The sequence below is a fragment of the Cryphonectria parasitica genome, assembly GCF_011745365.1.
Source record: "Cryphonectria parasitica EP155 unplaced genomic scaffold M406scaffold_10, whole genome shotgun sequence".
In the NCBI taxonomy this organism is placed as follows: domain Eukaryota; kingdom Fungi; phylum Ascomycota; class Sordariomycetes; order Diaporthales; family Cryphonectriaceae; genus Cryphonectria; species Cryphonectria parasitica.
In genome coordinates, this window is record NW_024468918.1 from 311,857 (window position 1) to 338,913 (window position 27,057).

The 27,057-nt window shown below is 53.5% G+C and overlaps 8 protein-coding genes across 8 annotated transcripts; 4 read left to right on the plus strand and 4 right to left on the minus strand.

The window, feature by feature from the left end:
- Positions 1 to 6,912: 6,912 nt before the first annotated feature.
- Positions 6,913 to 8,615, minus strand: CNB-1 (cell wall organization and biogenesis). The gene is made up of 5 exons (XM_040926066.1): positions 8,272 to 8,615; positions 8,123 to 8,175; positions 7,948 to 8,021; positions 7,475 to 7,809; positions 6,913 to 7,368 (listed from the first exon to the last, which is right to left on the minus strand). The coding sequence occupies exons 1-5, from the start codon at positions 8,321 to 8,323 to the stop codon at positions 7,358 to 7,360; spliced, it is 525 nt and encodes a 174-aa protein (XP_040771182.1). The 5' UTR covers positions 8,324 to 8,615; the 3' UTR covers positions 6,913 to 7,357.
- A 1,238-nt stretch (positions 8,616 to 9,853) lies between these two features.
- M406DRAFT_348512 (uncharacterized protein) lies at positions 9,854 to 12,020 on the plus strand (the record flags this gene model as incomplete). Its single annotated transcript, XM_040922396.1, has 4 exons — positions 9,854 to 10,220; positions 10,375 to 11,145; positions 11,235 to 11,880; positions 11,962 to 12,020. The coding sequence occupies exons 1-4, from the start codon at positions 10,074 to 10,076 to the stop codon at positions 12,018 to 12,020; spliced, it is 1,623 nt and encodes a 540-aa protein (XP_040771183.1). The 5' UTR covers positions 9,854 to 10,073.
- Positions 12,021 to 13,491: 1,471 nt separating this feature from the next.
- M406DRAFT_104665 (uncharacterized protein) lies at positions 13,492 to 14,191 on the plus strand (the record flags this gene model as incomplete). The annotated part of the gene is made up of 1 exon (XM_040915110.1): positions 13,492 to 14,191. A coding segment is annotated over exon 1 (429 nt), but the record flags the coding sequence as incomplete, so codon positions are not given.
- A 73-nt stretch (positions 14,192 to 14,264) lies between these two features.
- Positions 14,265 to 15,895, plus strand: M406DRAFT_324719 (uncharacterized protein). The gene is made up of 2 exons (XM_040919907.1): positions 14,265 to 15,463; positions 15,534 to 15,895. Exon 1 carries the CDS (start codon positions 14,275 to 14,277, stop codon positions 14,971 to 14,973), a length of 699 nt encoding a protein of 232 aa, XP_040771185.1. The 5' UTR covers positions 14,265 to 14,274; the 3' UTR covers positions 14,974 to 15,463; positions 15,534 to 15,895.
- Positions 15,896 to 18,267: 2,372 nt separating this feature from the next.
- On the plus strand, positions 18,268 to 19,223 carry M406DRAFT_334883 (uncharacterized protein; the record flags this gene model as incomplete). The annotated part of the gene is made up of 4 exons (XM_040920980.1): positions 18,268 to 18,446; positions 18,545 to 18,596; positions 18,692 to 18,706; positions 18,798 to 19,223. The coding sequence occupies 4 exons, from the start codon at positions 18,268 to 18,270 to the stop codon at positions 19,221 to 19,223; spliced, it is 672 nt and encodes a 223-aa protein (XP_040771186.1).
- On the minus strand, positions 19,189 to 20,664 carry M406DRAFT_358542 (uncharacterized protein). The gene is made up of 3 exons (XM_040923929.1): positions 19,891 to 20,664; positions 19,680 to 19,775; positions 19,189 to 19,599 (listed from the first exon to the last, which is right to left on the minus strand). Exons 1-3 carry the CDS (start codon positions 20,039 to 20,041, stop codon positions 19,418 to 19,420), a joined length of 429 nt encoding a protein of 142 aa, XP_040771187.1. The 5' UTR covers positions 20,042 to 20,664; the 3' UTR covers positions 19,189 to 19,417.
- Positions 20,665 to 22,117: 1,453 nt separating this feature from the next.
- On the minus strand, positions 22,118 to 23,984 carry M406DRAFT_15045 (uncharacterized protein; the record flags this gene model as incomplete). Its single annotated transcript, XM_040915397.1, has 6 exons — positions 22,118 to 22,259; positions 22,455 to 22,826; positions 22,891 to 23,082; positions 23,141 to 23,537; positions 23,600 to 23,702; positions 23,793 to 23,984. Coding segments are annotated over 6 exons (1,398 nt in total), but the record flags the coding sequence as incomplete, so codon positions are not given.
- Positions 23,985 to 24,613: 629 nt separating this feature from the next.
- On the minus strand, positions 24,614 to 26,520 carry M406DRAFT_324723 (uncharacterized protein). Its single transcript, XM_040919908.1, has 6 exons — positions 26,266 to 26,520; positions 25,869 to 26,073; positions 25,535 to 25,789; positions 25,001 to 25,467; positions 24,890 to 24,914; positions 24,614 to 24,796 (listed from the first exon to the last, which is right to left on the minus strand). Exons 1-4 carry the CDS (start codon positions 26,502 to 26,504, stop codon positions 25,273 to 25,275), a joined length of 894 nt encoding a protein of 297 aa, XP_040771189.1. The 5' UTR covers positions 26,505 to 26,520; the 3' UTR covers positions 24,614 to 24,796; positions 24,890 to 24,914; positions 25,001 to 25,272.
- Between the last annotated feature and the right edge of the window lie 537 nt (positions 26,521 to 27,057).

Genomic DNA, 27,057 nt, shown 5'->3' on the forward strand with positions numbered 1-27,057 from the left:
AGACTCTGGGTTGCGTTCTTTTGTTTTCTTCTTCTTCTGGCTGTCTGTTTCATATTTATGATACCAGACGGAAGCGGCTACTGGGCTGGGTCAAGAATTATGGATATGGCTTTAGAGGGCGGTTCCTATTTGGTGTTCCGCAAAATTCCCATCGTCGGTATTGTGAGAGGTGATTGGAGGGGAAGGAGAAGGACGGGCGGGAGGGATGTGTCTACGCGTGTTACGTATCCGGCCATAGACTAGGAACGCCGATCAGCATGAAGGCAAGAGCAGAACAAATTTCAAGAACGAAAGCCGCAGCGCAGACACACACACCCACACCCAGAGAGAGAGCACACGTGTTCCTTCATCGTGCGAAACCTATCTCAATTGCCCGCTCGCGATGGCGCACACTCACAGCTCGAGAAGAAGGCAGTGGGGCCCGTCACGGGTTGAATACGAGGAGGCATCGATGCCCAATCTCACGTCGGCGCGCCTGTGCGTGATGAAGGCGGCCACACAGTAACTTGGGCCAGGGATCCAGCCCCGGGTAGATAGGCTCATGAAGAAGATGGACAGATGAGGCGGGCGATGTGGCACACGTCAGCCGGGCGCCAAACCGCAGCTCTGGGAATGAGGCGGCGCCAAGCGGGGGAGGAGCAGAGATCTGCGAGGAGGCAGGTGTGCAGGGCAAATGATGTGTGTGTGTGTGTGTGTGTGTGTGTGTACACACAACAGAGAAAAATGCGGAAACGAGAGACAAGAGACAGACGAGGAGGAAGAGGATGACCTGGTTTTTTTTTTGGGGGGGGGGGGGAAAGCAAGACAAAATGTTGTGTGTGTTGGCTGAGATGTGCTTTGCCGAGATGAGACATGATCAGCTCTGATACTAAAACAATGTCCTACAATATTGACAGGGAAGAGGTCTACCGGGTCTTTGGGTCGCAAGGAAGCTGGCGGATGGGGAAGGGAGCGAGGGATGGAAGGGGGGAGGGGACAGTTTTAGAGGTAAAGAAGTAGATGGCTGATCAGTAGTCTTTGTCTTGCTCTGCACTAGGTCTATATACCCATTTGGCTCAGTATGCCACCTCACTTTCTGGCAGTGTGAATTGAAATAAAGTGGGAAGGGAAAGGTTGAAATATCTGCCGTCCCCAACTTGAAGTGCGGAAATGATTTCCATTCCAGCAAAGTCCATGTCAGGGAGGACGACTGGGATATCTTGTCGACGGTAACTATGTCGTGCGTCTGGCTCCTGCTGTTCTTGGACAGCGGGAGCTAACGCAAGTCTGATTAGATCTGTGGAAAGGGCGAGTTCCTTCCGAAGTGGACTAATAGTGGACTAACAACTGAGACGGTTGTTCTTTTCCATTCTTCTGTTTTGCCTAACAACATGTCCTGGTCTCGTGTGTCTGTCTTCCTCTTCCGTTCAGCAGGGAATGCTCACATGCCATCTGCAAGCCCCGTCCTCAAAGCCAGCAGCAGTACCCTGTCGATCAGCAGAGGATTCTGTTTGAGCCCAGGATCTGCAAGGAAAGGGGGAAAAAAGATCGGCTGGGCCGGACAAGACATCGACTTCCCAGCCATTACAACCAACCATGACCACGAGGCGCTGGGAGGACCTGGCCTGTCATCTCGTCAGCTCCCGACCCGATCCCAGCCGAGCCTCCAGCGCCGGTGGACAAAGTTTCGGCATTCAAATGATTGGATATCAAATCTTCTGCTGGGCGGCTGGACCCGCGTAAGAGAAGGGGGGAAGGGGCATGAGGGGAGCCAGTCAGAGAGAAGTGCGAAACGACCAAAGTGCAAATTCTCGCAGCATGCAAGTCGATCTCGGATGGATTCGTCCCTGCTGACCCTTTCATTTGTCCGGTATGGCGTACAGCCTCAAGGTCAAGGACCCTTGGGCTCCTGCAAAGACAAGTCCCCTTTTCGTCCTTCTTTTCCTTTTCTTTGGACGGGGTCAGGTGGGCGATGAAGAGAGATCCTATTAGCAGACAGGGGTGGGGGTTAAGTGTACATGTAGGAGTGATGAAGCGCCTGTCATTATTTCTTCAAGGTATGGTGTGGGTATGGCGCACGACACACATCGGATTTCATGCCAGATCTGACTGCACGCGTGTGGCTGACCGATCATCCGGTCAGCTTTTGAAAGTCAGGTCAGTCCAATCCGGATTTTGCCAGTGTGACCCCCCCCCCCCTCCCGGTTTAGACACCAACGCTGTCCAAGTTTTCCAAGCGGAAGAAAAACAAACCATCTTACAGACACACGAGAGCGAGGGGGAAGGAGAGGGAGCACGAGACCCACGCCATCGAATGATTCTTCCCTGGAACCAGCTGCGCATTTTCTTCTCAAGGCCCAGGGTCCTAGAGAAGCACAAATCCCCGGGCCAGAAGCGGTGTGCTTTCTGACATATCACAAAATTCTACCAGATTCGTCGACCGGTGAGGCCCAGATCGTCAAACCCCCTGTGCACCGCCCAGGACAACAAGCGAGCCCGCCCTTGCCGCTGCTGCCCAAGTGGGCTCCACTGGACCACCCTCGAACCAGCACGTCCCCCTTCCCCTCCTTCTTCCAAGAAATATTCCAACCTTTCCACAAGACCTAGATCAGATCTGTCAAGCCATTGGAAATGGAGTCAAGCCTCTCTGACAGGCCCTAGGTGGGAATTTCCGACCCGAGACCCTGGAAGCGAAGCAAGGGGGGTCTGAGGGAGTTGATACCCCCTCTGCGGAGGGCTAACGTCTCTCGGATGTACTCTTGGTCTCTTGTGGTACTGAGGGGTAACTGACGCCTCGACCAATTTCTCGGACTGCTGTTGGGGGATTTCCGATGATGACTTTCACACAAAGGACCACTGCTTGCTGTGGCCCAGGACTTGTCCAAGGCCCCTTCCTTTCTCCTCCCGATAGGGCGAGACGGTCTTTCACACCAGCTCCTCATCATCAGCACAGCCTGCCGTCAGGGTGCGACAGGTTGCTTCAGTTTACCTGCCTGACCGCCTCTCAACTCGTTGAGAAGCTGAGGTAGTGGCAAACCCACCGCCCGACCTGGGATATCCGTAGAGGCCCTTGGGTCCCAGGCAAGGCTTTCTGTGTCAACAAGGGCAGAAGAGCACACTGGATCAAACCCCTCAGACAAGCTCATCCCAACTTTACTATACCCTGCGAGAGGCCATGCAGTCAGATCATGCGGGACGGCTCGCTGGTGGAGCAGCAAAATGCCAAGGGGGTTTGGCCTAAGCAGAAGAAGCAGGCCCTACGCTACAGTGGCCGGACCCAGGAGCGCGCCCACTCCCATACTCTATTTCCTTCTTTTCAGCCCCGAAGCTCCTCGATATTGGGGCTTGATAGAAGGCCACCGAAGAAGATGTGGAAAAGAAAAGAAAATTCAATATTCGGCTCTCATCATCAAGGCCGCTAGCACGAGATCATGACCTCCAAGTTTTTCCAATATTGAGGGCTTTATTGGTATACACAGCCACCCAAGACGCACCCAGCACCAAGATGGTACAAGGTCGACACACAAACCTGCCACACCGGCCCCCCACGAGGCCCCCCCCCCCGGCTCGCTCTTGTCACGGTACTTCCAGTGGATCTGCAGGTCTTCAGCTGACCATCTTCGTTTCCTGCTCAAAGTACCGGTACGGTAGCATCTTTCTCCCTCCTTTTCACGAGCCCCTACCCCAGGCGACGCCTCGCCATGCACGATCCCGTGAGGGACATACACTGCAGCTCGCTTAGCAGTGCCCTGCATGACGCCGTTATTGATACCCGACGACCTCATCCCTTCCCTCTTGAGATGGGCCGGCCCGCGGGAAGGAAGGGGCAGGATGTGACCCAGATCTACATTCAGAGAGCCCCCTCCCGGTCCCAGCAGGCTTGCTAACCTGACCTGCCTTGGCCCTAGCCTGGCAAAATGTGGGTGTGGGTGAAGCTCGCAGAAGCGGCGCCGGACCATGATAGCCTTGGCCTCGGCGATCTCTCGTGCGTGCGAATTCAGGGCTCTCTGGAATTTGAATGGCAGACAGGGGCCCTGTCGCCTTCCGCCTCCCCTCCTGTGGTGTCTTGATTTGCAATGTTACATCTCAGCGCGCGATGACCCAGGGCAACCTGCCGTTTCCCTCACTGCTCCTGGTCACATCAGGGTCTGCTGCACGCAAGACTCTGGTGTGCATTCGGGCTTCTTCCTATTCTTGGAATATTCACGAAGATCCTTTGAGGTCAAGAGTGTACATCACGGGCCGAGTCGAATTGTTCGCAGCCTCACTTTTCTCGAGTGCGCGCTTGTCATGTAAAGAAGGAAAAAGAAGGGGGAGGGGGGGGTTGCCTCGAGGCGTCACACGGAATGAAAAGGATGTGTCGTCGTTCCGGCTCAGCCGGACGTCCCATTTTGCACGCGTCTGCGCCTCAAGCGAGGCAGGGGGCCAACTGTATGCTCCTCGTGAAAACAGGTGGTGCAGTTGATCATGTCACTGTGCGTGGTTATGAATAGTCACCTTACGGCACAATCCTCCCCGAAAGAAAAAAAGTTCAGTATTCCACATTCACATCAAGGCCCCCCCCCCCCTTCAGCAACAGACTTCACAGCCAGTGTTGTTTTTCGGCCCCTGACAAAGGTTCTTCGTGCTCCTCTCTTGAAGCGGCGCCGTATCATCGAGCTCCAACGCGAGGTCATAACTGATTTACCGTAATCTAGCAAGCTGTAAAGCGTCAAGCATCATAACGCAAGCATCATAACGCGGTAGGACGATGTGTGTTGAAGGCTCTGTCATCGCATGAACACATTATCCAGGTTCTCGTACTCTGTGGAAGAGACAAGTGTCACGAATTCTGCAGTGGAGTCGTTTGATGGTCATAGCACACAACAGAGTGGATGAAAGCAGCAGCTTGGCCTGAGCGCCCTCCAGGACCTGAGCAAGACTCGTCTGCATCTTGCTCATGACAACGCCGACTTTTGTGGAGGGGCCGCGTCAAAATGCTGTCCTAGTGTGTCTTTTGGTCATCGAATCCTGATCCTTGGGTGTCTGTTGAGAAGTCTCTCTACACCCATTGCATACTTGCAGACTTGTGAATTTGCACAATTTTTCCTTCTCCATCAAGTACTATTTCACACACAATGCTTCACCACATCCCCACCAGCGTCATCGCTTGGGGTCCAGCTCCGAAACATAATCATCAGACAGCGCACCAACGACATTTTTGTCTTCTGGATAGGACACAGATTCATGTGCTCGCACGGCTGCCAGTGCGAAGAAGGATAACAGCAAGGCTCAAGCGCACCCTGTAAGAACCCATGCCCCACGTTGTGCCTCGGGCGACAAAACCTTAGATGCAAACAGATCACCAGCTCTGGATAGAAACCAGGCCATCATCACCCAACCCCTTGCGCTAGGTATAGCAGGGCCTGTTCGGATGGGGGGCTGGGTCCTGGCATGTTCGTTACCGACTGCATCATACACACACTTTGCAGCGTCATAAAGGGTTATTCCCATGATCTTAGGGCTTCAAGTCGACCCTGAGGAGTAAATGCTGGGTGGGGCCTTTCTTGTCTCATTTGTTTTCCTTCGCTGGGCGTCTTCCTTTGAGCCTTTTTTTCTCTTTTTTTTTTTCCCCCTTTCGAAAAACACTTGGAATTCGAGGGTCATGAGGGACTTGTGCGATTGTGATGGCCTTGGGCACGGCCTCTGAAGGTCCACAGATGGGGCTCTTTCTTATTCTTCTTCTTTTTCTTGCCCCGGCACAGGGGGATGAGAGAAGTTCCATACAAAGTTTGTTGACGACGCGACACATACCAAGTTACGATACGATCATGTTTCCTACAGCACACCCTACTGCGTCACTTCGACAATATGTACGTTTTGGGGAAGGCAGAGAGAGAAAGAATGATATAGGCGGACCATTTGTCTTGTCGTCTTCGGTCACTCGTCTAATCTGCTCTCACTGGTAGGCACCGCCAAACGTGCCCTCGTGGTGTACCGAGGGGGGAGGGGACTTCTCTCACTACGGCCTACCACGTGAGAATGGCAAAATTGCTCTCAAGACATTTATATCGCTCTCTCCATCTCTCCCTATTTACCTCCCAATGTATATTTCACAAAGTCGGCGCAGTTGGTGGCGAGGACGCTGGAGCAAACCCGTCGCTCACAAGGCATTTGTGACGCCTACCTCCATACCCTGCGTGTCGCTCTTCTCAGCTGCCAGCGCCGACTGGGCTTATCGTTCTATGTTCACTGGCTCCTTGTTCACGGGTGATGGTGTCAGTATACGTGTAGTGATTAGCAGTACTAGAGACATCTCTTCCCCCCTCTTCCCCCTTTCCGTGTCACTAAGGCCGACGACGCGCGTACAATGGATGTCAACCTGCGGATGGTTGAAGGTGCCTTGATGTCTAGGAATCTCTCGTCCAGGTTTTAGTACTACTGGGTGGCATTGGCGAGGAGATTCCCTCGAGGCGTGTGTATGTGGAGACCTGCAGCAGCATATGGAGTGCTACCGCACTGATCAAGGAAGGCTACAGTGTTCGAGCTGTTTGTTTTCCCGCTTCTTGTCTGATTTCCCTCTTCATATTATCGTTGTTTGCAGTCTTTCTGGGCATCTGCAGCTCCTGTGTCCGATAGCATGCAGATGTCGTTCACACTCGTACCGGGACACGTCCTATGTATTTGTTCTCTAAGAAGGAGGATCGCATCAGGTCAGAGTCAATTACTGTTTGATAAATAGAATGTTCGTCATGACGGAGCACCGCAATAACAGCTTTGAGTCCCTGGCCAGCCTTGTTAATGGAGGAAACAAAATATGGCTTGTCACGATTACGCCGAACCAACATCCGTAGGTCGGGGAGGCCCCCCCCCCCCCGCGGGGGTAAGAAGAATACGAAGAAAGGAAGAAAAGGGCACATAATTTCATGAGCGCTGAGAAAGCGCCGCGTAGGTGTTGAAATGTCTTTTGAATGCTTCCTACACCCTATGATCCTCCCAAAACGCCTTGCCAAGAAAAAGAAAACCATGAAAATGACATCGTCATATGCAACGTTTCCCGAGAGATGCTTCGTCCCCAAAGAGTCCATGCCAGAAAAGGAGCTCGATAAGACCACTGTGAGGACAGCATCTAGTCGTCAACACGGTCTCTCAAGACCTTCTGAGGTGGTCGGACTGGCCCTGGAGCCTGCGTCCCTGGCTTGATTGGGTTGCCTACATGGCGTTGTCTGCACTGGGCTCTCGAGACCATACAAGACTGTTCGTTTGGGAAAGACTGAGGGAGCCGGTCCCAACCCTAGCACGCGCAGTCCCTCTGGACAACGTGCCATGCCAGGGAGTCGTAACAAGCTAAAAACTCGTTGTGAATATATAAGCATCATCGTCGCAACGGGCACGACACCTAGAATTGGTCTGTGATCCCAACAAGATACAATTGTTAGCACGTAGAGACCCCTTATATAAAGAGGGACAGAACCCTCCAAGCTGCGCCAAGACGTGAAATAGGAGTAGCACGTACCCAGTGTCATGCTCATGCTGATATCGGTATCCTCGACCATCTTCTTGAACTCATCGAAGGAGATCTTGCCGTCCTTGTCGAGGTCAGCCTCCATGATAGTCTTGTCGACAATCTGCTGCAGCTGCTGGTCCTTGAGGTTGGAGCCGACCATCATCTTGAGGACGATAAATAGCTCGCCATTGGAGATGAAGCCGTCGCGGTCGATGTCATAGACCTTGAAGAGGAACTCGAGCTTTTGGTCCTTGTTGCCCTTGGAGCTAAAGGCGGAAAGACCCGACACGAACTCCTGGAAGTCAACGTTGCCACCGCCATCCTCGTCGAAGATGGCGATCATGCTGCCGTTGCGAGGCTGGTCAGTTGACATGGCTCTTCCAGTAAACGTGTGTATGGAAAGGGGGGGGGGAGGCGTGTTTCCTCTTCATCACTCTCTTTTCAGAGGAACTGTGTCCTAGCATGTTGGGATTGTAACATACCGGGTGGCCAGAGGGTTGGAGCTGATCTGAGGCAGGCTGAGGAATTCCTCGCGCTCGATGGTACCGGAGTTGTCCTGTATATATAACCCGTCAATCCCATATACTCTTTTCTCAACAACTGAAAGGACAACACTCGTGTCGGCCCACATGGGGCAGAACCGGTAAGGGTACGAACCTTGTCGAGCTTCATGAACCGTTTGCGCAGACGATCGACCTCATCGCGATTGACTATACGCCCATCCTCCCTCGTCAGCAGACCATTGCGCCTCTGTCCTCTAAATCTTATTTCTCATGCTCGCCCGGTGCGCCCGCGCTTGTACGTACAGTTGGAGCCCTCGACCAAGCTGTTCATGACAGAACTAGGAGCGTTTCCCATCTTGAATATACTGGGCGCGGTAGTGTGTATCGTGTATCGTTTCTCGGAGGAGGCTTCTCTCGGGAGAGGAGAGGGTCAGCTTGGCCCAGCGAACAGCAGCGGAAGCTGTCTAGTGGTGGAGGTGGGCGGCGGTAGGCAGCACCGTCAGCAGGACCCAAGGATGGGAGGTCTGGTTCCGAGAGAGATAGAAAGATGTTGAAGATCTTTTTGCTCGTCCTTTCGACAACTGGTCGTCGATAGTCTTGAGAGAGAGAGCGGAACTGAGGTCAGGTAGGGAACGGATGTGAATGCGAACGTGCACCGCTGGTGACTGGTGTTAACTTGTTCAGGAGCGCTGTTGCGGCTCGGCTCGTTTCTTGTGCTCAAGGAGGGACAGCAACTTGTTATCACGCCTTATCAGAAGAGCTGGGGAAAGGGGGAGGGGGAGGTTATACGCTAGGCCAATAATGTGCAACGAGCAGGCCCAGGTAAGCTTGCTTATTAAGTCTGGAAGTGGAAAAAGTCCTGGTTGTACATTCCAATTCCCAGAGTACCTTTTTTCTTTCTTTCTTGATTCTGAGAAATGATAATGTGCATCAAATATATGTCTGATTACGTCTTCATGCAGGATTGTCCTGAGAGAAAAAGGCTTGAAGCCAATACCTCCCCACTACTCTCCATACTTGGAAGTGGACTTGGCATGCTGAGGATATCTGGATTCTGCCTGGCCGATGAGATTTGTACAGGATTCCAGCAGGAGTCGAAGATTAGGATAAGCCTTTAGTATAGTAGGAATGAAAGTTTGGTCATCCTGAAGAAAGTTTGGTTTGGGAAGCTTCAAGATAAGCAAAGATCAACCCCCGGATCCTTTAGCACCTGCGCAGGCCAAGATACCTTACGCAGATCCTCGAACAATCTACTACTTTGCACTGGCACTGTCCTGGGCTTTCGGGAGGGAATAATAAGTTGTACATAATGACCATTCAGCACACAGTTTCTATGATACAATGAAGACAGAAAGAAGAAGAAAATGACAATAAATGCAAGGCAACTACTTAAGCACACACAGAGAGTGGAATGAGGTGCATCCATCTCCAGCATTGCGATTCCAACTGCCACACATAGCCAGCCATTTTGGTCTGCAAGTAAAATTGACCACTGCAACCCAGGAAAGCGCTAGACTCGAAGTTGCCCGTGCCGTCGTGGTGATCAGCTTACCTAAGTCACTTGTTAGGGGATTGCCCCAGTGCCCACACACCCACTGTGCCGTATTCGAGAGACGCCGCCGTTCGCGTCCGTTATTTTACATTTCAGCGGTAGCCAACGAAAACCAGAACCCCGCCCCCCCTGTAAACAACCCCCTAAAACCAGGCCGCAAGCACCCCAAACCAGGCCGAGGGTTGCCAGGCTAGCGTGGGAGCGTCAGCAGTCGCCCGTCAGTGCCAAAACAACAGAGCGAAAAACTCTGCCAGGTGCAACCCGCGCGGGCCCTTCACTCCAGGGTAACGGACAAACAGTCGCAGCATTCGACCATCCAAAACACCACCAAGAGGTCGGAATCGCATCAAAAAAAGTCGAGAACCCGGATTCGCATGGTTGATTCCATGAGATAGGCTTTTTTTTGTGCGGTTTTCCGCCACCGTTGGGCCTTTTTTCCCGCATCTCTTCATCCCCCCCTCTCGTCTCGCGCTTGCAGCCCCCTTCTCCCAACAGAACCCCGCCCCGCCTGTTTTGCAGTGGCTCTCCACTGCAATTCACTCAACGTGTCATCATGGCCACCCGAAAGGTCCGCGTCAAGAAACTCAACCCCAAACAGCCTCTCGACGTCCTTACCGAGGATGAAATCGATGCGACCGAGTATCACTCTCTGGTGCAGGAGCTTTCGATTGCCACAGGTGTCGAACAAGGCGAGGAGAATGTACGTACCTAAGTCACGTGTATTTCACGTGATCACCCCCTGAAAGTCTGCACTTACCTCATCACTCTTACCTGCTTTATCCCTCTTTTGGACAGCCCTGTAGCCCTGCAGCCTTGTCTTACTGGCGCGGTATCATATTAACATCCCTTCGCAGGAATATCATCTGCAACAACTCCTCAGAACTACTGGATCAAAAGCAGACAATGAGATCCCGGTTCCTCCACCGCAGGAGAGCGACATCAACTATGACGAGTTGTACAGTCGCCGGTATCAGGATCCCGTTACGTACATTCGTTCTTCACAAACTGTCGAAGAATGTATCGGTTGCATGTACGATATGACCGAGGAGGATGACGAGTTTCTCAAAGTGTACAATGCAAAGCGGCCTCCCGCTCAGCAACTCTCCGAAGATGACTTCGAGGGCGTTATGGAGGTTTTTGAGGAGACGGCGTCGTTCTCCACGCCGTTCGCCGCCGTCGACAAGTCGATTGCGCCATACAGCGAAATGGTTCCCGGTCTCAACAACCTTGACGCCGCCAAGGTGATGCCCCATGCCAAGGAGCTGTATGAGTATTGGAAGCAGCGCAGACAGGCTCGCGGCAATGGTCCCCTGAACCCAACGCTGAAGTTCGAGACCCATCAAGATAGTGACGACATGGATCCCTACGTTTGCTTCAGGCGCAGAGAAGTTCGCCAGACTCGCAAGACCCGAGCTCGAGATGTGCAGAGCGCCGACAAGCTCAAGCGGCTGCGCAGAGAGCTAGAGGATGGCCGTCAACTCATCCTGCAGTCGTATGAGAGGGAGCTCAACAAGCGAGATCTGCTCCAGTACGATAGAGCGGTGTACGAGACGCGAGAGAATCTGAAGCAGCTCAAGGTTCGCCTGGGCATCAAGACTAACGAGAATGATCTGTGGCCTCTCAAGGTAAGCAGTATTGAGCAAGAAGAGAAAGCCTGGTGTATCATAGTGTCTCCCCCACTAATCATGGTGTGTCCATCCAGGAGGAGCAACAGGTCAGTAAAAGGAAGGCCCCCGAGGCGTCGTCCGCACAGAGAGCGGCGGCCGCTGGTGGTGCCGTGCGCCTCGGACAGCCACGTCCATCGAGCCAGGCTTTTGAGATGGATCTAGCACCTCTAGCGGCAGAGAAGGCGCAGCATGATGAGGAGCTCAGGAGAGACATCATACTCAAGATCCAGAACCATCACAACTGGAACAGAAACCACGTGGATCTTACCAAGGGTCCCTTGCCTCCAGTTCGGAGCCCATCACACCAGTCATCCTTTAGGACAGCACAGGCCCAGTATCTGTTGACGCCACCGACTAGCAGCGCGTCCCACGAGGACTTGGAAGAGCCAACGCCGATGGATCTCGACGAACCCACACCGTCAGCAGTCTTCCAGTTCCAGGGCGCTTTAATAGACGAAAACGATCCTCCCAAAGTTGCGTTTCGTCGCCGTTATGGACGCTTGAATCGGTTGTGGATCGACAGGCGGACCGTGGCGAAAAAGATCTCGAAAGATGACCATTACCCGCTTGGCCAGGCATCCGACCAGTGGAAGTATGATCAGGATGACAGCGAAGATGAGCAGCCCATCTATGAGGTCGATCAGTTTGATACTCGCAGTATCAGATTCCGGGCCACCATACCCTTGACGTTTGGTGACACCAGGCGGCAGCAGCAGAGGCCACAGGCACTGCTTCATGCCCAGCTCGAGGCGCAAGCTGCCGCACAGGCTGCAGCTAGTGGCAGCGGGCCGCAGCAGCAGGGTGCGGCTAGACCGGTGACAGCTACACAGTGACAGGAGAGCTAGTCATATCGGTAGCTGGAGTATCGACATGTCTTGTAGTCTGTTTTTCACAGACTTTGTATTACCTCCCCTCCCCCCCCCCCTTTTTTTTTTTATTAAAACGGAAGAGCGTTGGCGTTGGTGTGGACTTTGAACGGTATGGACTGGGACAACGGCGGATGACTGTAAAACGAAAGTGTACAAAGTAGACATCAACAACTGGACATAGATGCGGGGTTGCGTTAAGAGTGATGGGAACTCCGCAAGCAGACAAGCTGCGGAAACTTGGAATGGGCGGAGTGAGGCTTACCAGGTACCAGGTAGCAGAATGGTATACGAGACCCCCTTGTGGTGGTCTGGCTCATGATGACAATACTGTCCTCTCCTTCGTTTTCCCAAGGAGATTCGTGACTGCGGATCTTCTTCGATACGGTCTTGTTGGGTTGGAAGCCTGTGTCCTCTAGAGCGGTCAGTCTCGTGGTCTCGGAGTCCGGGGCCTCGGCGGTGGACTTACCTCGATCCCTCGTGGCGCTGTTGCTGCTGTGCTGCGCGGCGCAGTATTCTTGCACATAGAGGAGCTTGCATCATCTCAGCCCATCAGAATGGTTTTCCCTTCAAGTCTGTACCAAAGGATGTCGAGCCTCGTCGCCAGATGGCCAAGACTCTGGCCCCTCAGAGAGAGCGCTTGAGTGCATCATCTCGAAGGCCGAGACATTCAGCTTGACTCCGAAGAGCGACGCGCTGTCCACAAGGGCCTGGCGAAACAAGTCTGAAATGCAGGCACCCCCGCTTTCAGAGAAAGCGAGGACATTCCGACACAAAGATCTCAAAAAGGTTTGAGACAAGGGAAAGAAAAAAGGAAAAGGAGTTAGAGGAATATTTTGTGGATATGGACAAGAGAAAGGATTGTGGTCAGAGAGGAGGGTAGTGATGACAAGGTACAAGGGGATTGATTAATAGACAGATGACGGATGGGGGTTTTGTGGGGCTCACATCGAATTTCGAGTTGGGTGGATTAGGTCCGTGACTTATGTAAGCTGGATGGGGCTAGGCCACCAGTCCTTCACTGACTTAGCCTTGGCGACTTGGGTGAGTGAAGAGAAAAGAGTAACTGAAATACTATTGCTACACCCTGAGAATAGATTCCGTGTAGGGCCAAAAAAAAAAAAAAAAACAACCCAAAACCCGAGTATCTAATAAGAAGGATGGTATCTGCCTCAGAATGGATGAGGACAGGGAGGAGATAAGCACACCTTGCACAATCTGGAGTTCAGCTGCCTTTCTTTCTCTGACACACGGCTCAAATGTCACTGTGCTGGACCCTTGAATGAGGGCTACAGATCTACAGAGTACTTACTATGTCTTAGCAGGCATTATCGATAAGCACAGTAACCCCTCCCCCACTTCGGGTAGAGGCTCCTCAAGTCAATAGAGATTCCTGACCTCATCTACACTTCTGCACACTGCGCGCTGGCCCTATGAAGTCTATATTAACAACAATCCAACTACAATTTTTTCTTCTTCCCTTGATACCTGCCAGGGTCACATTTTCATTGTGAGACCAAATCGTCTCATCTGGCTGGGAGCTCTAGCCCTTTAGTGTTTTGTAGCAAAAAGGAAAGAAGAAGAAAAAGCAAAGGCTTTCCAGGCTCACCATCATCGCCGCCAGAAACGGCTCTCGATTCGGGCTCATCTTCCGACGTTCTCTTCTCCCCCCGTCCAGACCTAGACACCACCCGCACAGCCATCAAATATGTCAGCCTTGACCAACCATCCTCCCAAGAAACGACGGCTCCTCGCCCTAGGCTGCGAGGGCTCCGCCAACAAGCTCGGCATAGGCATAATCTCACACCCAGCCCCCGACACCTCATCCTTCACTCCCCATCCCACCACCAACAACAAAAGAGACCACCCAAGAGACAAAGCCCAGCAGGATGGCGCACAGGTCCTCTCCAACGTACGACACACCTACAACAGCCCGCCCGGCACGGGCTTTCTCCCCAAGGACACGGCGGCGCACCACCGGGCGCACTTTTGCGACGTTGCCCTCGAGGCCCTCCGCGTGGCTGGAGTGCGCAACCCGCGCGACGAGATCGACTGCATCGCCTACACCAAGGGCCCCGGGATGGGCGGCCCGCTGACGTCGGTCGCGGTGGCGGCGCGCACCCTGGCGCTTCTGTGGGGCAAGGTGGACAACGACGATGACGACGACGACGACGCTGCTAACGCCCTCGTCGGAGTCAACCACTGCGTGGGCCACATCGAGATGGGCCGGTCCATCACGGGCGCGCACAACCCAGTCGTACTGTATGTTTCTGGCGGCAACAGCCAGGTCATCGCGTACGCCGAGCAGCGGTACCGCATCTTTGGCGAGACCCTGGACATCGCCGTCGGCAACTGCCTCGACCGCTTCGCGCGCACCATCATGATCCCCAACGACCCGGCGCCCGGGTACAACATTGAGCAGCTCGCCAAGAAGGCGTCCGGGCGGGTGCTGCACGACCTGCCGTACGCGGTGAAGGGGATGGACTGCTCGTTCAGCGGGATCCTGGCGCGCGCCGACGACCTTGCCGCGCAGATGGTCGCGGGGAAGAAGGTCGTCACGGCCGACGGGGACGAGGTCGACATCACCAAGGAGGACCTCTGCTTCAGCCTGCAGGAGACAGTCTACGCGATGCTGGTGGAGATCACGGAGCGGGCCATGGCCCATGTGAGGAGCGACCAGGTGTTGATCGTCGGAGGTGTAGGCTCCAACGTGAGGTTGCAGGAGATGATGGGTGCGATGGCGAGGGACCGGGGCGGGAGTGTGTTTGCGACTGATGAGAGGTTCTGCATTGACAACGGCATCATGATTGCGCATGCTGGGCTGTTGGCCTATGAGAGTGGATTCAGGACCCCCCTGAAGGACAGCACCGTCACGCAGCGATTCCGAACGGACGAGGTTCACGTAAAGTGGAGAGATTGAGAGCCCTTTTGTGTACAGAAACAATTCTACCATGACAGACCAAAGTGGTACCCGCAAGACTTGCTGCTTCTAAGGAATCTAACCAGGCCTCTTAGGCGACATATAACCTTCCTCGAAAAAAAAAAAAAAAAAAAAAATCTCCCTCAAGATAGGGAAGAACTTGTGATAGTAGTCAAGGCGATCATCAGGATGAAAAGTCATGTATTAACTGTGGTTCATGCAAATTTCTTCCATCATGAAAACACAGATCGACATCCGAGATGGATATGAACCATTGAAACTTTCCTCCCTTTTCGTAAGCCAGAGAGGTAGTTAGACAAATCCCAGGCCTGTTCCAGTGAGCCACCATGACAATTCCGGTCTGCCTAACGTCCATTTCTTCCCAACTCCGTCCAATGAAAAAACAATGGGGCCTATCGCTCCGAATCTGGGATCTTGAGAAGGCTCAAGACTGGTTCGGGACCGGTTTATACATGATCGTGGTGACATACTGCTCGAACAGGTCAGTCTTTGTGATGAGAGTTTGGTCCTGGATGCGTGCAACGGATGGGATGGCCTACCTTGTCCCTATACCTCGTAGTCGCCGACACTGCGAGCGTGCCATTCTTGATGCTGCTTGTAGCCAAGTGGTTGAGCGTGGTGTGGTTTGGCATGTTCAGGACACTGTTATCATCCTTCATCAACGTGGCAGAGTTCAGGATCGGCTTCGCAAGGAAGCCCGGCAGGCTAGGCGGCGTGTCCAGCTTCTCGATGGCTGCAGCAGCGGCCTGTGCCACGGGAGAGTCCTCGGGCTCGTCGTAGTCGAGAAGATACTGTGGGTATATCCGCGAGAAGGCTTCGGCCGGCGGCAATTGCTTGTCCTTCCGCGCCTGCTCCACCGCAGCCGGCTCCTCCACCGCCTTCTCCTTCTCCTCCGCTGGCGTCTCCGGCTGGGGCGTGGCGGCGGCGATTGCTGCTGCTGCTGCGTCTGCCGCTGCTTGTCGGCGAGCTGCGACCACGTCTTCCGGGCTGACCTCAATGTAGTTGACCAGGTTGTTGCCAAAGTCTACCGTTGTGGGCAGGTCGGGCGAGGTCTGCATGTTGTTGTCCACCAGGAAGCGAATGTGATGCGTGCCAGGCAAGACCTGGATCGTCGTGGCGAAGACACCATCTTGTCCCTCCCTACATGAGCCTGCGTGAGCATGTCTTCCAATAAGCACTGGTGATGATATTGGGACAACGGCTGAGCCAGGCCAGGTTTTTGTGCCAAGTTGTGTTTCTGAAAAACACTGCGCGACCACAACCGCCCCCACCGGCCACCAAGGAGAAAACTTACACTGGATGGAGCCTCTGCTTTCGGTTCCAATGAAATATGGTACCAGTCACGTAGACCCTCTCGCCTCCGCGCCGCCACTCGAGCCGTGTAGCCACGGTCGGCCTGGTCTTGTCCACACGCAGCTCCTCGGCATCTTCCTCGTCTATGGTGGTGGTGCTCAGGGTCGAGGACTTTCTTCCTATGTTCCCATCACTGTCCAGATCGACGGCATCCACAGGCTCGCCGATGTCCGCAGGCGCGATGATCGGCGATCCGGGTGTATGTACCTCCTCCTCGATCGGCAGCGGCATCCTTGGGGGCCGCGATATGAAAGACATGTTGGACATGCTCCCATGGCTCTGGAGGCCGACCTCGCTCGAGTCGAAGGGTGACAGCGGCGACGTCTGGCCGGCGGGGGCGGTTGCTGGTATGGTGCCTCCTGCGGCGGTCGCGTGGGTCGAGTTGGGAACATCGACAGGCTTTGTCGGCTCGACCTCGGGCTCTGGCTCTGGCTCTGGCACGGATCCCTCCCTCGAGGGCACGGGCACGGGCACGGGGGGCGTGGGCTGCTTCTGTTCTGGCGGTCTGGGAGGTGCCGCAGCGCCGCCCAGGGCAGACTTGGTCGAGCCGACGGGCGAGGCGGCTAGAGAGGTGATGGGGAGGGCCTGGGAGTTCTTGATATCTGTGGAGCCATGGGCCTGGGCGAGGGAGGCCTGGGCCGGCGCGGCAGCCCTATGGTTATGCACGCCGATGGGGGCTCGTGTACTCGTGGTGTTGTTCTTCTGGTGCGAGGGCGAGGAGGAGGAGGACGATGACGAAGTTTGGTGTCTCGGGAACTGGTGGTGCTCGCGGCCTGAGCCCGAGCGTGAGCCCGGAGTCGAACCCCCACTCTCCTTAGTTGGTTGGTTGCCCATCTCGGTCGAGGGGGGACGAGGGAGGCGGCAGGGGGCCGGTCGAGAATAAGAAAAGACAAACGGCGATAACAGGCGGGAGCTGGATCAGGTGACGAGATTTAGCTCATGTCTCGACGGGTCAGCTGAGGCAGGTCGTGCTCTGTCCGACAGGGGGTGGGGGCCACGATCAGCGCCCAAGGCTCGAGAGGTCGTCAATTCGGCTGTGGTGGATGATGGATGAGTTGTTGGGATCTGTACTGGCAGCCCTGGTCGGCCCACAGCTGATTTGACGAGGAGCACTTGTTATTGCAGCGACCAAAAGGGACCCGTACCATGGTATGCAAGCTGCCCCTCAGCCCGACAACTCCCAAGGTACGACGGTTTGCTTGGGACCCCCACGTATGATGGAAGGTCGGCTCCAAGCAGGGCAAGGTTACTGACGGCGTCTAAAATATGGGGTTTTGACAGGTCAGTGGGGTGGTGGATGCAAGAAATGTACCAGGTAAGAAAGTATGAATTGAGTTGATCAGGCTGAGAGAGGCCATACAGATTGAAGGGGGAAGGTGGTTAAGAGACGAGATTTGGTAGCCGACGGAAGAATTAATGATTACACCCTTGGTCAGAGATTCCGATCTCCACAAGATAGCCTAGAAAATGCGGTAACTATAGTACGCGCTTGGAACTCAGATATACAAAGAGCACACCAGATCAGGGATGCACTGATTTGAAAACGCTGATACTAGGTTGGTTTCGAACTTCGAGGTGTCTCGAGGTGAATTCCTCAAAGATGGTGGGCGAAACTGTATTGGATCGAGCTGAGTTTGACTCTCGAAACGCCGTCTCTGGCCCTGAAGGAGGGGCTATAGAGACCTGGGCACCTACCTGTGAGTGGCCCAAGCTCTGTCCAAACCCCCCACCAATTGCCTGGATTATGTAAGAGGCAGGTGGAGTAGGGGTCCTCCACGGGATTCCCCTGCGACGTCATTCGACTGGGCTTCGATTGGATCGACAGGGATTGTAAGCTGTACAACTCATAAATTACATGAGCTTGCCTTCGTCTCGTTTTACAATAACAACACCACCAACACCGCCAGCAACAGATTCACGATGGCGGTGTGGCTGGACCTGGCCACTGCGTCTCTGTTCTTCGTCTTCTACAGTTTACAATGGATATTTTTCTCTACCTTCAGCGCCGCGCTCTACAGCCTGCGACTCGTGGCATGGCCATTCGGCGTCCTTTTGCATGCCCTGCTCTTTGTCTTTGCTCCTGTGATATATACCGTTCGGTGAGAGCAGCCCTATGAAGGAATCGGAGGGGGAACGCTGGCCAGATGTGCTTGCGGCGGTTGTGACTGAGTGTCTGACACATTTATACTTTCCCAAGATTTCTTCTCTCACCGATTTTTGTAATCACGCGTAACTTTCCCAGATTAGAGGTGAGATCAATCAATCATCATCACCATCATCGTCGTCGTCCAGAATTCCATTGTTTTTTCCTGCTGTGGGAACTCGCTGCTAACATCTCAACTAGCCTCTGTACATATACGTATGTTGACCTGAGGAATGAGCCCGCAAGCCTCCAACCGCCACACCTGACACTAGACCCTTTTATGCTCACTATCCATTCTCGGCCACAGTTCGGCTCTGCCGCCTTCATAGGCATCGCCGTCGGCGTTTTCTTCAGGCTCACTACCTACTCGACCTTCACACTCCTCGGGCTCGACAACGACGATGAGACCAGCAGGAAGTCGCGCTCGCGCTTCTACTCCGCGGGACCCTCGGCGCAGAGCACTCAGCTCTCCCTTTCCGAAAAGTCTCACAATTCTCAGCCCGTCACGCCCGTAAGCGAGCGGAAGGATTTCGACGCTCTCCTGGCCGGCATAAGCTCCGAGCCCGAGTCGGATCAACTGATTGCCGCTTTGCAGAGCGCAGGAGGAGGAGGAGGGTGGCGGGACAGCCCCAACACAAAGCGAAAGCGGAGATCGGCTTCGGGTCTGGGCGGCGGGGGCTCGGGTCTGGCACGGTTCAGCACGATCTTGGAGGAGGAGGATGATTCACTTTGAAGGCTCCGAGTAGTTTGATGGCCTTGGTGGTACTCTGTGTCCCTGCACCCCTCTGGAATGCAACCAGTTCCTGCCACAGAGTCCTCGTTGGTCAGAACAGAAAGAAAGAGAGGAAAAACCATCAACGCAGCCATGTCTTGTCCGATCTTGCCATCACGTCTTCTTCGCATCGGGTCTCTTAATAAGTACACACCCTATCTCCCCACCCCATAGACCCAGACCATGGCCGACACAAAAGTCGCCAGTACCGACGCAATGGCCGCGAGCCACGGCATGAGCGTGCCTACCATGGCCATGCTCGTCAGTGTAGCAAAGAGACCCCCTGCAGGCGTGAAGCCGCCATACATGAAAGACTGGAAAGCAGCCGCAGCGGATCCTTGTTCAGAAAGAAAGAAAAACAAATTAGCAGCATGTCAAGGGCAAGATGCCGCTGAGGTAGCCTAGGGGAGACCTTACCTGCAATGATCCCGACAGGGCCGAAGCCGAGGCACATGATGATTGTGCAGGTCAACGTGAATGTGACAGCCCAAGCTATAACGACGGCAAGAATATCTGATGGAAATTCTTAGCTTTACTTCGTCTTCTTTCTCTCCCTCGGCCCCGAGCTTGGAACTCTGTTTTGACGCCTCTTCTCACTTGGACGGCAAGGTTACTACTCAAGACTTACGTGGTTGGGACAGCCAGGCCGTGAAGTTGGCCCAGTACTCTGCGAGCGGCTGGCCGGCGTCGGGCACGCTGCAGCAGCTGTGGAATATGTCTGCTATGCCGCGGGCGAGCATGGGCGAGGGGTCGGCGAACAGCAGGGCGATGGACGGCATGGTCTCAGGTTGGTAAGTACTTAGAGGTAGGAAGGAAAGAAAGAAAGAAGGAAAGTGCTGGGTGATGTAAATCTGGATTTGATGATTGGAAAAGGGTGATGAGGGCTTGTTCAATGTTCAATGTTGCTAGCTGGCAGCGGTCCGTTCGTTGGGATTCTAAATAGTTAACAGATAGTCGGAACTTCTCAAGAGTTTGGACTGAGTATGGTGAAGAAGTGTTCAGTCACCCTGGACATTCCAGTTGGCTTAACTAAAGAAAGTTTTCCAGCACCTCAATTTTCCGGGGGGGTTGGAAGACTATGGCTCATTTATGAAGGCGAGAAGAAAGTCCAGCCTCTTCTGATCATTTAAAAAATGGACAACCGCCCTCGTCCGCGCTGACCGGTTCGGCAACCTGCAGCTGCGCCTCTTCGTTGTCAAAGGCTGAGACGTGGGACTCACCTGCAGCACGGCTCACATGTCGGCCAATGGGCAGAAGAACTGACCTGCCAACCGTCACAACTGTGAGGAACCAGCGGTTCCAGATTTAATGAATGCATGTTGGCCCGGGCTCTTGCTGTGCGCACCAGGCTGGTGGCGAGTCGGAAATAGCAGAATGTAGGGGTTGTTGGAATGTGGTGCGCAGTCGTCTTATGAATGAGCAGTAATCCCATGCGGATAATGTGCATTGCAGGCTGCCTTATAAATACTCATGGGAAACAGCAGAGATGACTGCTGACTGACGCAGGCCTTGACTACAAGCTTGGCTTGGTTCTCTTTGATGGTTGCAGTCCCTCTCATCAACAAAAACAGATGAGAGCCTTGAACGACATCACTGCTTGTCACGAGCAGAGCCTTATGTAAACATACTTGTCAACAATGCTGATATAATGAAGTGCAGAATGGAATATTTGTCCAGAGCCTTACAACTTAACTATGCTCTCATTGATACTTAGCCAACTTCTCCAAGCACATGTGTATTTAGACAGACCAGACCTACTTCAAGCCTTCTCGTCTACTATGATTTGACATACCCTTACTAATCATACGCAGTGCTTTGTAACAACGCTCTAATTCTGTGAGTATTAGAGCTGAAATTGGCTTTCTTTCAATAGATTTCCCCCATCAACACCAAATATGCCTGTAGTGCTGTTGCACTTGGTTAAAGATACACGCTGTCTGGTAAGCCAAGTTGAATAACTCCCTTGCCACCGTAAAATTCTCAATCATTAATTCTACTCTCTTTGTCTGGCATCCTGTGTTTAATGTTACTAGATTCGTCCTATTCTTGACATTTATTTCTACGCATTCATGTCAAAGCAATATTTGAACCAGGTATATACGTAAGCACTGAAGTAGCCCAGGTAAGATTGGATATTACACACATAATATACAAGAAGGACCAGTGTGAAAACTTAGTAATTGATAATCTCGTAGCTTTGGATGCATCAGAATAGCTTCCTGCTCTTATCCCTCTCCTCTTACCCTTCCAAGGTTCTAGCCTGCCTGCCCGTCCATCAGTATGACCAGCCGGAATAACAAGAAAACAAAGCCAAGCTGTCTCTACCGGACGAGCACAAACAGCCTAACTCCAAACGCAGACGCTGGTACTAATCCTCTTGGTGAGTGCATTCTCTTCCCCCTTTTCTAAAATCCATAAAACGCCTGTGGATGCTCTATCTGTGGTGAACTTTCCCCATTTTGCCGAATATGCCCAGGTGGAAGCCCTCTCAAGCCTGGGTTTGACACATGAGCTCTGTTCGCGAGGGCAGAACCTCATGTGCCATTGCTCGGCTCGTCATACATGGAGCCGTGGTCAGCATTACTCAAATGCTGTTCTTGAATGTATGAATCCTGAAGATGATCAGGACCGGCATCATCGTAAGAAAGGTTATGGCTGATTTCAAAGAAGCCAGGTTGACGCGACGGGATGCTCAGGTAAGGGCTTTCGTCGTAACTGTACGCAATGGGGTTGCGACGTGATTGCCATCCGGTGTCGTACCGGACCCGCTCCTGGCTGTCATGTCGGAGTTGTAAAGAAGGTGGAGGTGGCAGTGGTGGTGTCCAGTAGTAGCTATGACCGCGATGACCGTGATCCTACCTACGGTCTCTATGGTCGCGCTCTCCCCGTTCCGCCACTCGTGACCCAACTGGCGACCGACTTCGTGTTCGGCGCGAGTCTCCTCGGTCTCGACGTCGATGGTCTTGCTCGTATCTATCCGAACGTTCCGGCGCGTAACTGGGAATATACGTGTCGGTATCATTCCTTCCACCGCGAGCATAACCATCTACATCGCTCCTCCCACCACCAACACCAGTACCACCACCCACAGCTCTATTGCTGCGAGGAGGGCGGTCTCTCTCTCTGTGCCCACTCCCATAATTCTCAATGGGTGGGGGTGGCCGTGGAGGCAGTCCATGAGGTGCTCTAGACCAGGCTGGCATTCTCTCGCCAGGAAACGGCCCATTTCTTTGCGATGACTGGGGGTATCGACCGCCATTCATGCCGTTGCGTCCTCCGAATCCGTCGCCGCTGTTGAACGCAGCATCCGGACCACCGGTTCCGTGTTGAGGTCCGCGCCCCACGGTGCCACCTTTAGGAGCAGGAGGTAGCGCGGCCTTCCTGTCGTGGAACTTTCTGCGGTCGAGTTCGTGGCTTTCCTCCATGGTGGGCAGATCGCCTGGCTTAGCAGGGAGCGGAGCAGTATGAAGGTAAGGATGCTCGAGCGCATCGATCGCATTGACGCGCTTCTTCCAATCAAGACGAAGCAGCTGCTTGAGAAGAGACACAGCCCCTGCCCCATATCTAGCATCTGGGTTAGTCGCGCCCCCATCTGGTAATGGTGCATTCTGGCCGGATCACTACTCACTTGCCAAAGCGATGGTTCAGGTCGCCGGGCCGCGGTCTCGGTTTGATGCCTTCTGCGCCTGGAAGTTGCCTCCAGCCAGGCATATTCTCGTCCGTGGGAGTTCCGCACAGATCGAAGATGATCTCTAGTTGGTGGCCGTCGCTCTCACCAGCCAAGATCGGTTTGCCCCAGAGCATCTCTCCGAAAACGCAACTATTGAACCGTGGTGAGCAGTAGATCACAGTAAATTCTTAGGGTTGGAGTCACATACCCAACGCCCCACATGTCGATAGCAGTGGTATACTTCTTGAGGTGAAGAAGCAGCTCAGGAGGTCTGTACCAGCGCGTGACCACGAGACTAGTGTAGTCGCGTCTGCCGTCGCCACCTCCGCAGCCCTTCTTGGGTGGCGGCTCATCATACAGCCTCGCCAGACCAAAGTCTGCAATCTGGAGAATACCCTTGTTGCTGATGAGAAGATTGGCCGCTTTCATATCTCGGTGTAGAATCTTGTTCTCGTGGAGGTACTTGAGACCCTCGAGAAGTTGCTGCAGGTAGCACTTGATCTGTGGTTCGGTAAATCTAATGGTGGGGTTGTCGAGAAGACCCGAGAGGTCGTGGTCCATGTACGGCGTGGCCATGTAGATGATAGGCTTCTTACGCTTGTCGGCTAAAAGACACACTGTCAGTACATCACTGCCGTGCCTTCTGAGGAGGAGGACCTGAACCCACTGCTCCTTGGTGGATGCTCCACCGCCATGTCTTCCATCTTGAGGACGTTCTTATGCGACAGCAGCTTGAGGAGCTTGATCTCTCGCAGGGCCGTGATGGGGAACTGAACCATTGCACGTCAGTGGCGGCGCACCCCCAGCGCAAGAATGCGCCCATGATTGCTCTCGTAGTGGTTCTTCCTCGTCGAACTTACCCCATCTTTTTCGTTGTGCATGATGATTTTCTTCAACGCGACAACGGCACCCGTTTTCTTGGACCTGGCGCGGTGGACCTCACCAAACGTTCCCTCGCCCAGCTTTCCCAGGAGCTCGTAGTCGCCGATGCGAGAGCATCCCGAAAAACTGTTTTTGGGGCGCTGGTGCTGGACGGCGAAGGCGTACGGCGAGGCGGTCGCGCCGGCACCGAAGGATGATGCGCTCATCGTGGTGGGCGAGGCCGCTTCGGGGTCTTCGTTGCTGAGTTCAGTGTCTCGTAGCCGTGTCGTGCGCCAGCCAGTGTTGGGAGGACGGTGGTGGGGTGGCGATGGTAAGGTGAGAGTTCAGGTTGAGGCTTCAGCTTTTCGGTACCCAAAGTCTTGTGTTTGGATTTAAGAGGTCTTGGAAGCCAGGGAGGGTAAACCATGTGAGGGACAAGGCAGCGTTTGGACTATGCCTCTAATTATTTAGTTTTGAACCTTCTCTTGCCGTATTCTGTGCTTGGAAGGAAAGATTACAAGAAACGGCGACCATAAACAAGGAAAGAGAAAAAAGTGATTGTTGAAATTGGAGCGTTTAGATGGTTGGAAAGTTCCCCTCTGGTGCGCGCCGTCACTTGCTTGCTGGTAGTTTTGGAGTGGATGGCAGGGGTCAGAAGTACTTGGTACCATCCAATCCGTGGTAGGGGTCGGTGCACAGACCAACACCCCGGCATAGGCACTGCAGCGGCAGCACACACAGTGGAGCTTTTGCATCAAGAGCCTCCACTCCCGACTTCATGACATACATTCAATTCTCCCGAGGTCGACAAACAAGCCGAACCAAAGCCCCCTCCAAGACTCCCAACTCCCGAGCGCGACACCCCTCACCACCACCAGAACCGTCATCGCAATACAACATGGCTCCTCAACCTCCCAAGGGCCTTCCTTCTACCTTCAGGCCAAACGTCCCGCCTTCCTACCGCTTCCTCGCGACAGGCCTGGGCGCGACCATGTGGTTTTTCGTATGTCGTCGCCCTTGCCCATCCCCCTTCCCCCTCCAATTGGCTCGAAAGACTTGCCCTTGCTGACTCTCTCTGTGTTTTTCTCTACCACAGGTCATGTACCGCATGAAGAAGGACGGTCCGTAGCTACCTATCCCGAATGATGATCAGCGACCAGCCCGACCATAATACTGAAGCTGCCTACTGACGCATCTTGATATATAGGAGCGGTGTTATTCGGCCAGAAGCACCCTTGGGACCACTAGACGATCATCTTCGAGGAAGGGAACAAGATGAAAACATGATTTATACATATGGTCATTAGAACCTGGGCGTTACGGTTATACTGCTCGTTTTCGGAGCACACCCTTGAATGGGTCAGGCGAAGTCGCAGGATTAGAGAAATTGAGAGTACTTGTCAAAATCTGGAAACCATCTATCTAAATCTATGAGGAAAGGGGAGCCTATTGAGGACGCAGTCTTGTGTGAAATGACAATCATGAGCTAGGCTTCTGGAAAAGATAATGGCCGACCCCCCAGATGTCACCGCCCTCGAATGCGAACAGCTCAGAGCAAGCCATGTAAAAGATCTGCCACCTGTTGTACCACGTGGTGGCGTTCTCCTCACCATACGTCTCGACGAGGTGTGGCCACAGCTTCTTCTTGTTCTTGATCATCGTCGAGAGCCAATCCTTCACATCAAGTCAGCGCGCGATGTTGCATCGTATTTGTCTTCCAACGCTTGGAATGGCAGCTCACCTCGCAGGTCTTGGAATAGTGTATCCCGTTTACCCACCACTGTTTCTCAATCTTGAGGTCCTTCTGGTGGTATAGCAGCAAGTCCAGAGATGGCATCGTGCCCCCAGTGAAGAAGTGCGTGGTCATCCAGCCTTCCTCGTAGTCGTACGGGGTATCCTTGTGGCAGAAGATGTGCAGGAAGAGCTTTCCGCCCGGCTTCAGCGCCCTGGCTACTTTTGCCATGAGCTTTTCATGGTTCTTCATGTGCTCGAACATCTGGTGGGTCTGTCAACACTAGCCTGCGTGGAGATATGTAAAAACGGAGGGAGCGGCCAGAGAATCATCTTGAACCCACCTCGATGGAAACAACTCGGTCAAAGCTCTCAGGCTCGAATTCATAATCCACCACGTTCCCCGTGATGACCTTCAGATTCTTCAAGCCCTTCTCCTCCGCTCTAGCATCAATAAACTGCTTCTGCGTCTTGGAGTTTGAGAACGCAGTGACCTTGGAGTTGGGCAACATCTCAGCGAAGAAGAGGGCGCCTGAGCCCCAGCCGCATCTGTAAATTCGTATTGATAAGTTTTGCTCGTCAGAAACCTCGCCTTCTCTCTCCTACATATGATAATTACGGAGCAGAAACAGAGAGAAGAAAAGAAATGGGGAGGGTAACAGGGAAAAGAAGTGACCCACTGACCAAAAAAAAAAAAAAAAAGGGAAGAAAAAAAAAAAAGAGAATAAATAAGACACTCACCCCAGATCCAGTATATCCATCCCATCCCGCAACTCCCCACGTTCCACATAAGCACTCAACATAGCAACCTCGGCCTCACCCAAAGTTTCGCTTCCCTTAGGGTACAGACAAGCCGAGTACTTGACGCGCGGGCCCAGCGTCTGCAGGTACACACCCGTGCCGACCTCGTAGTGCTGCTGGTTAGCAGTAGCCGTCTCGACAGCGATGGGCCGTGCGCGCGAGGTCTCGATGTAGTCCATCTTGCGCTGCAGGGCCGCGGCCGCGGTGTCGGAGCGGATTTCGTCCAGGCGCTGGCGGAGTTGACGGCGAATGCCCGCGCGGATCACAGCGTGGGGGAGATAGCCGCTGTCGAGGACGGAGTCGAGGAGGGCGTCTGAATGGGGGGTTCGGTTCAGTCACCACGTATGGCTCAATTTACGTTGAGGGCCATGAATGAGTTTCGGTGGAGACGTGTGTCTTTGCCATTTGTATGTGATGGTAGACATGCAACAATATGTGCACACACAAAAGAGATACAAGAAAGAGGCATAAGAGAGACTGAGAGAGAGAGAGAGAGAGACTCACCGTAATTCATTTTGACTTGCTTGTGTGGTGTTGTATTCTCAATATTCTCATAGGAAGTCAATTGAAATGAGATGTCTTCCCTCTCTCTTGCCTATTCAAATTAATAGAGCAAGTGCCCACAGCCAATGAAGTCTCAAATTAGACACTGAAACCTTGGAGACAAAAAAGAGACAATGCAGTTATCTTTTTGTGAGACGTTCAATTGTGAGAATCGGAAAGGTCACTTCG